The sequence below is a fragment of the Sinocyclocheilus grahami genome, unplaced genomic scaffold (assembly GCF_001515645.1).
Source record: "Sinocyclocheilus grahami isolate Dianchi unplaced genomic scaffold, SAMN03320097.WGS_v1.1 scaffold150.1, whole genome shotgun sequence".
Taxonomy (NCBI): Eukaryota; Metazoa; Chordata; class Actinopteri; order Cypriniformes; family Cyprinidae; genus Sinocyclocheilus; species Sinocyclocheilus grahami.
The window spans coordinates 527,122-536,457 of NW_015505329.1; the positions used below are offsets into that span (position 1 = coordinate 527,122).

Here is a 9,336-nt window from a genome sequence, read left to right on the forward strand (position 1 = left end):
TGTGGAACACAGAAAGATATTTCTTTTATTTATTTTTTTATTCATGAAATCTCTTTACAAATTCTGCTTTTGTGCTCCCTGGACAAAATACCAGCATTTGAGATTGAATGACATGAAGGTGAGTAAACAATGAGGGTGAACTGTTCCTTTAACAGGACACTAGAATAAACAATCTCTCTGAAAGAAAGCAAGGTGTTTGTGATAAACTGTCACTTAGAGTCTTTGGACTTTATCTCGTCTCTCTCTCTTCTCATGAGAGAGCGGTTGTATTCTCAGTGGCCTTTATGTGAGGAGAGAGGATTTAACACAGAAGAAATAGGCCACCATTAGCCATCTAAGCAGCTTGAATGTGTTTATGGAAGCTATTTGCTGGCTGTTTTTGTATTGCAGCCTCGAGGTCTATGTCCCGGTCATGATCCCAGCAGGGACACAGTCTGCGTCTGAAGTGCAGGAAGTGCCACAACAAAACAGTCCGTAATAGGACGGAGTGACTCGGAGGGGTTAGTTAAGAAGCAAGCCGAGCATGAAGCGTTGAATGCTTGACTCGACACGTGAGAAGAGAAGGAAAACATGCCGAACGAAGCCCTCTGGCTGTCGCTCACTGCCGCTGAGAAGTTTTAAATAACATGCCAGCGACACTCATTATCATTTTTTTTTTCTCCTGCGAAAAAAAAAGATTCTAAATGTCTCCTCTAGAGTTTCAGAAGAGATTTCAACAATGACAAACTCTGCTCAGATGTGCTAAGTTTCTGAACATCACAGAGCGTGAGCGTAATGAACTTTTTATTTTATTTGTAATTCTGCGAGTCGATAAGTCCATGCTTTCAACGAGAAACCATCAGACTGATTTATTTTTCCTTTTTTTTGTAATGAAATTACAGGCCTAGTCATGCAAGTGACACACAGCAGCCACTATAGTGCTGTATAACTGAAGTAGGCTTATGGTTTTATTTCATTTCTCCTTTTTATTCGAAATATTTCTAACGTGTTAGGCCTATGAACTATCTTGATTCTCAAATATGTGTAAGTAAATACATTTTGCACCTTTATAGATCATGTTAGTTGATTTTAAAGTCAGAGTCAGAGGCATCATGCCCATTCAAACAAAGGGGCACATGTCTGCTCAGATTTCTGAGTCAAATGGATTTTGAATGCAGCTTCCAAAAGAGAAAAATAGCCGAATAATATATTTTTTATATGTTTGATACAAACACACCGGTGTGATGTGCAGCACATCATCAGCTGCTAAATTCACATTTGCATTCGCTGGCTGGGTGCTGAGCCAGAGACAGACACGTTTTTACAGCACTGAGCTTTATAACCAATCACACACGATTCTGTTGAGCGTATTAATGCAATGGCCAATCAGATGAGTCATCGCTGAAACACCGGAGTTTTGTTCACTGCTTGAATCGCTGACTGAATTCTGCTCTTGCAAATTAATTCTCTCATCAGAAACAACAATGTGAAGATGTGCGTGCGATGAAAGTAAGATATTAATTTCACAGTGTAAACAGCTTCAGTGATTATAATAGGAGTGTGAGAGTGTTTGAACTCTGGCTAGATGTCAATGATAATGTTCTTTGATAATATAAATGTTCTTTGCTCTCTTTCTGTACAATGAAAGTGTTATAATAATTAGTAGGTTAACTTACAATGTTTTTATTAAATTCACACTAAATAAAAAGTCAATCGTATTAAAAATATTGTATGGCATGTAAAAAGACGGATTTTATGTGTAGTTAATATATTACACTAATATTAGGATACTTTGCCCATCGCCAATTATACAGTAGATCAACTAACATGATCTATAAAGGTGCAAAATGCATTTACTTACACATATTTGAGAAGCGAGATATCGAGACATATTTGAGAATCGAGATTGGATTCCTGTTGTTTTTTTATACATAATACATAAACATATACATTTCTTAATTTTATTAGGTTTTGCATTTAGATATACAGTGTATTTAGACATTTAGACTACTTTTTGTCAAGGTTTAGATATTTTTGGTTAGATAAATATCAGGTTTTGCATTCTGATTACAATCAAACATTACATTTTTGTTAGAAAGGGAACACATTTGAAGCATTTTTGTTACTCAGATACAGATTACCTGTTAGGCTAAAATAAGAGCAAACACTAATTATTAAACAGTAAATTGAAGAAAAAGAGGAATAAAAATAACCATAAATAAATATAATTGTAAACTGTAATTATTTTACGCATCGATGCACATGCAACAGATAGCAATTCAGTGTCTCTTGCACAATGGAAGTTTGCACTTTTTGGCACAAGCCATGGAGGGACCAGCTTCCTCATCCATGGAATCTTGCAGTTTTCTTAGGAAGCTCAGAGAGGCTGGTGTGCGAGGAATGTTTTCTCTTGTAATTTTTTCATTTTATTTTCAGTAACATTTTCACATACTCAAAATTTGCTCTATTGCAGTCTTACCAGTTAATTTGTGTGTGTGTGTGTGTGTGTGTGTGTGTGTCTATTTTGCACTCTTAATATTTTAAAGTGTCACCCCTTGATTGCTGTGCACTTTTTTTTCTGCACGGTGGCTGATTTGTAGTTTGTACCACCAAAAGATTCTCTTGAGTTTTCATATTTGCCTGTCATTTCCTATGTCGGTCATTTTTGACCGAAAAGGAGCCAAGTTTGACTTTTTTTTTTTTTTTTTTTTTTTTTTTTTTTTTTTTTTTTTTTTTTTTTTTGACCCTTTAACACACTTTTGTGTTCACATAGTTCAAAATATAAACATTTTTGGTCAAAAATGACCAAAGAGACCCAGAGGGTTACACCCAGCATTTCTCAGTGAGAAAAAAAGTCGGGCCCCATATTGCAAAAAAAAAAAATATATATATATATACATACTGAACAAAATTATAAACGCAACACTTTTGTTTTTGCCCCCATTTTTCATGAGCTGAACTCAAAGATCTAAGACATTTTCTAAGTACACAAAAGGCCTATTTCTCTCAAATATTGTTCACAAATCTGTCTAAATCAAGCTGTTGCGGGCATGTGAGTAAATGCATCTAGCTTGGCTTCCATTTGATCGGCTCATTTGTGCTTTATTGTTTCTTTTGCTTTGTTGCAGCTGCCCAGAGAGCAATATAACAACATAAAAACTAAAACCACTCTGTTTAATTTGATTTTGAAGATGATATGAATCAAACAAGGGCTTCACGCACCAACACCTTGACTGTTTGTAACTAAACCCTTAAACTCAGGTATTTGGCACAGACGTGGGCTGATGTCCTCAGCTGTGTTTGTATATCTTGTTCTGTGATTGTTGACTGGTTCTGTTCACGCCACACCATGATCCACCGCAGATCTTGAACCCTGTGGTAGGCATCAACTCTAATGAACTTTAAAGTAAACTAATCTAGACACTTCTGTGCAAAAGTACATTTTTATTCTAACTTTCTTTAAAACTACAAACCTAAATGAGAGGATCGTGACACTTTAAATCACTGCACTCGATCCTGCTGTCATGCCTTCACTGTCGGCGTGCATGTTGCGGCTTCTTCTGTCTTCAAGCAATGATCATATTTATTAGGTAAGTGCACACGAACGTCACCACAATGTCATAGTCACCACTGGGAAGCTGGAGTTTCTTTGATTTTTTTTCTTGGCATTGGTAGTTGTAAACGTTGAGTCTACAATTTATTTTGTGCGCATTTTGTGTAGTGTCGATGAAGAACAGTGAAAATCTTCAGCTTCACTCTATTTGTGAACTATGACAATGTTGACTGAATGACATTTAAAAATAAATGTGTTCCCTCATAATATAAATGTATTTGAGAAAATTGTTTACTGTTTATAATCATTTCAGAGCTTATTCTTCTTTGTTTTTCTAACACATCAAATCTATTTAGTTGTCTTTAGGATCTTTTTATTGGAAAACAAAAAAATTCTTACTGTTTATTATTTTTTGCAGTATTAAAAATATCATACATTAGGGTGACATTCAGTTTCCATGACATTTATGATTTGATGTTGATTTGTTGTACAGAAGTTTTTTGTAATTTAAACTGAATACACAAAATAAATATATTTTAGTATTTTGTAATTAAATAAATGAGCAACATTGATCATGTGACTTTGTACAGTCAGATGTTCTTGCTTCCATTGAAGCTCAAGATACTCATCCAAAAACATGCTGCATGATCATCAGGTTTTATTGAGTTGTCATTAAAGGAATAGATCACACAAAATTGAAAATTTACTCACCCTCAGGTTTTCCACGATGTTGAAGAGTTTGTTTCTCCATCAGAACAGTTTTGGTGAAATGTAGCATCACATCACTTGCTCACCAGTGGATCCTCTGCAGTGAATGGGTGCCGTCAGAATGAGAATCCAAACAGCTGATAAAAACATCACAATAATCCACAAGTATTCCACACCACTCCAGTCCATCAGTTAAATGTTGCCATTGCTTGCAGCTAAAATATGAATACGCGAGTCATAAAAGCAATATTGCTTTCTACATTGAGAAAGTTATCTAGTCTGAATCTGAGAAATATGCTCAGTTCAAGCACCATTTAGAAGACAAAACCGTTCAAAATAAACATGTAGGACTTTTTCCACTGGAAGAATCGTTATTATAGCTCATACTGACTGGTATTTTGGCAAGAAGCAACAATTTGAAGTTAAGATTTAGTTTTTATCAGCTGTTTGGACTCTCATTCTGACGGCACCCATTCACTGCAGAGCATCCATTGGTGAGCAAGTGATGGAATGCTACATTTCTCCAAATCTGTTCCCATGAAGAAACAAAGTCTTCTACCAAATATGAATATGCATTTTTTGAAATTCATGTACGATTTTTTCCTTTATTAAAAATTGTGGATATTATAATTTGTAAGGAAAAAAAAAACTTTTTCTCAGATGTTTCTAAAAATCTAGAACAAACACATCAGGTCTTGTGAAAGCGTTTCCCCATAATGCCATATTAGAGTGGGTGAAACAACACAAATGATTTTGAGCAGTATTTGTCCATGTCCCATTTCGAGTAAAACCTTCCCAGGTGTCCCCTGCAACAGTCCCAGATGTCCCTGGGGTTTTTCCATCGCTTTCCACAAATTGTAATGTAATCAATAGTAATGCCTTCAGTCCTCGAGCGTCATGTCATTGAATGAAAAATCTGTACTGGCTCTCCGGGGTTGCTATAGATCTCTCGGGATGGGCTGTGATCAGACGCAGCCATCTGAGAGAGATCTATTGGGTAATAACACCAGAGACTCTCATCGCAATCATTATTACGATTGCTGTTACGCAAGCTCATGAGCAAGAGCCAAGTGTGATTCATCTAATGGCTGGAAGGTAAACAGTGGTAGAGAGTGTATATCATCTCTTTCAGGTGTCGTTACTGTGTACTTTAGAGTCCAGAGAGCGCCAGAGGGCCGTGATTTAATGATCTTTCACATACACGACAGACGCTGCTTTCACTGACTCTTTGTTGGTCTTACCTGAATGCTTTCTTATGCTGAAAGGACACAAATTGATCTGATGAAGTCTAGATAACTAGATTTAGTTTAATAGAATATCTTTAAATCCAATGTAACTGGTATCTCATAAAGCCTTTCTGCAAATTCTTGATTATTTATACCCTTCAAAAGTCTGGTGTCAGTAAGTTTTTTTTTTTTTTTATTCAGCAAGGATGCATTCAATTATGGAAGCTCGTTTCCATAGATTTAAAAAAAAAAAAAAAAAAGTAAAAGCAACTTTTTCATCTCACAATTCAGTCTTTTTCTCGCAATTATGAGTTATCACACAAATCTGATTCAGCTTTTCTTTTTTTTCTTTACAATTTTGACAATATTGTGAGATAAGCCTCATTTATCTAATATATCGATTACCTAATTTTCTTTTTATTCTGTGATGAAAAAAAAAACAGAACTGCAAGATCTAAAAAAAAAATTCTCATTATTGCGAGAAAAAAAAGTCAAAATTCTGAGTCTATATTTTGCTATTCTTACTATTTCACAGAATTTTTATATATATATATATATATATATATATATATATATCTTACAATTCTAAGAAAGAATTGTCAAAATATTTGGTAAGACTTTACAATAAGGTTCATTAGTTAACATGAACTAAGCATGAACAATACTTCTACAGCATTTATTGATCTTAATTTCAACATTTACTAATAGATTATTAAAATCAAAAGTTGTATTTGTTAACATTAGTTAATGCGCTGCGATCTAACATGAACTAGCAATGAATAACTCTATTTTCAGTTCCCAGTTTGTATTTATTCTGTGGTGGAAATATATATGTAGAATATATATTCATCAAAAGATTCCTGAAAAAATTTATAAAAGTTATAAATTTTTCCTGTAAAAATGTATGTTTACACAAAAATATTAAGCAGCACAACTGTTTTCAACATTGATAATAATCAGAAATGTTTCTTGAGCATCAATTCAGCATATTAGAATGATTTCTGAAGATCATGTGACACTGAAAACTGGAGTAATGATACTCTAAATTCAGATTTGATCACAGCAATAAATTACATTTTAACAGATATCCACATTGCCATTTTAAATCGTAATATTTTACTGTTTTTACTTTATTTTTAATCAAATCAATGGAAAGCAGAATATACTTCTTTCAAAAGCATTTAAATACCTTACTGACCCCAAACTTACACACACACACACACACACATACATACATACATATATGCACACCATTTTGAGTACCATAACAAACTAGAAACAGTTCATTTAATTAACATTTTATTTCAGAGCACTGGGTCTTAACAGAGTTAAACAATATTCTCTTAGAAACTATCATCCACTCCTTACGGGTATAAATGGTTAACTATAATTATAAATACACAATAACAGCACTGAAATGTATAAACAAACTTTTTAGGTCCAGTTTAATCTCTGGTCATGTGTAAAATCCAATGGAAGTGGTTCACAGGGTCCAACAGTAGACTGGCACAGTGAGAATGTACTAAGAACCAACTAAATGAGCCGGAAACAAACACTCACAAACTAGAAGCAACTAGAAGAAGTTGGTTAAAAAAGGCAATGTAAGACAACTTCAGCAACAAGGCAGAATCATATCTGAACAGTAGCCATTCACACATGGACTACTTTGTTTCCAGGAATGCTTGAGAAGCTTTAATCACAACACTTGACGTACAGTATTCAGTCCGCTCTCAAAGACCATGTGCACACTGCAGGGAAATCACTCGTTCACTTTTTCACTCATAAATTACTTCAAAATTATTACAAAGACATGGCAAGTAGCACATTGAATTTAATGTGAAGTTTAAAGGTAGAAAGCCTAAAATTATATATATATATATATTGAAATAAAACATCAAGTTGGTTAAACCAATGGTTCTCAGCATTGGCAAAGCTTGCAAGGTTACTTTTAAAAATTTCAATTGTAATTAATTTTACATTTCTGGACCTGGTAAAGTCATGTAAATGAATGCAATCTTAAAACACTTGGGGAATTTTGATAATGAGTATATTTTTATGGCATTGCCATCCTTATCCTTAATCCTTCAAATTAAGAGGGGCCTTCAAATGATTTTAATGTGAGTTCATTTTAAATATCCGGACCTGGAAAAGTCATGTAAATTAATGCAATCTTAAAAGATTTATGGCATTTTTATAATTATATATATATATATATATATATTAGGCATGCTGTACTCCAAAATATTTTCTGAGTAAAAATTGTAAAACATTTTTTTTTTTTTTTTTTAATCTTTATCCTCAATACGTCACATTAAGGGGGCTTTCAAATGAGTTAAATTGTAATTAATTTTAATTGCTAGATCCGGACAAGTCATGTAAATCAATGCAATCTTAAAACATTTAGGGCATTTTTAGGGCATTTTTATAAAAATGAATATATATTATACACATACCTTAATCCTTCAAATTAAGGGGACATTTAAATATTGTAGACAATCTGGGGCCTTGGAGTCAAAAAGGTTGAGAACCACTGGGTTAAACTGTTGGCTTTCATCTTTCTTTTTTAGAGACACGTTATGCAAAATGTTCAGTCCTGTATTCTGTACACACACAGAATGACAATTTAAGGAATTTTCATTTGTAAGTTGCTTTAGATAAAACCATCTGCTAAATGACTAAATGTAAATTAAATTAAACTTTGCAATGTTCACATTTGCTAAAGAGTAGCCCAGAGACTCTCACCTATTCAAATGTACAGTAGCTGCTGGTAATGTCTGAAACTAGATTCTCTCTCGAACCACATCCTCAAAATCCTCCTGCATTTATACAAATCATTTTTAAAAAGCCCATAAAGGGCCGGGGCCGTCTCATAAGATCCACATCTCAAGTTCTGTACAAGCAAATAAAATAAGAGCTCTTTAAAACATCCATTTCTCATAACAAAATAATCTGATCCATTAAAAGTTCACATAGCAAAAAAGGTAACAGATCTCCATATTTATATATTTATACTGTATATACACACACATACTATTTTAGCAGACAGAACGCAAAGTAGTTCTTTATTGTAAACAGCTTTCTGCTTTCCTCGAACACATTCGCACACGACATCTCGTTACATTCGTGGCTTCAGTTCTAATTCCTCCTAATACTCAAAAGTTTGTGCTTGTAGAAAGACCTGAAGCGAAGTTCAGCCTCGTCGACACCCACCTGACCCCGGATACCGACAGCACTGAGGAGAAATGGGAAGCAGAGGAGGCCTTGGCTTCACTCGCTTTGTTTGGTTCTGAAGCGTCCTGCGGGCGAGAAGTGCTGAGATCTTTTGAAATGTTTTTGGCCACCCGCGGCTCGCGGTACACGCCGACCCTGGGAGAGGATTTATGGGATTTGGCGGGACGCTTGGGCACCCTCAGTTCTCCTCATCTGTGATGTCGTTCTCCCCGACCGCCTTCTCTGGGATGGCCTTCTCCGGGATGGCCTCCAGGCTGCGGCGGCCCCTGGACTCGGACCCCGAAGAGGGTCCCGCTCCTCCCTTGGCCAGGTTACAGGTGAGGGCGGCGTAGTGGATCTGTTTCAGGTTTTCCAGCACTTCTGCCCGAGCGTGTTTCAGCAGATCAGCCTGGCCCTAAAAACACACAGACACACAAGTAGAGACAAGGGGTCTCACTCACTAATAACTGGATACAAGTATTCTTGCAGAAAATATTCTCATATTCATGCATAGACTTGTTCTTTGCCCTGTTGGAACTTACATACAATCAGCTGTATTTTTAAGTGGAATCTAACGCAGATCATGCTGTAATGCCCATTCTAGGGTCATAAGGATTGGCTGTTTAAAATAAATGTTTAATGGTATATTATTTATATATA

The 9,336-nt window shown here is 35.2% G+C and overlaps 1 protein-coding gene across 1 annotated transcript in view; it reads right to left on the reverse strand.

Moving 5' to 3' along the window:
• Positions 1–7,768: 7,768 nt before the first annotated feature.
• The window catches only part of LOC107592112 (inactive phospholipase C-like protein 2), a 62,876-nt gene continuing 61,308 nt past the window's right edge, over positions 7,769–9,336 (reverse strand). Inside the window, exon 6 of the mRNA XM_016281492.1 lies at positions 7,769–9,091. Within this exon, the coding sequence (XP_016136978.1) occupies positions 8,876–9,091 (216 nt within the window). The 3' untranslated portion in view covers positions 7,769–8,875. The remainder of the gene's footprint in view (positions 9,092–9,336) is intronic.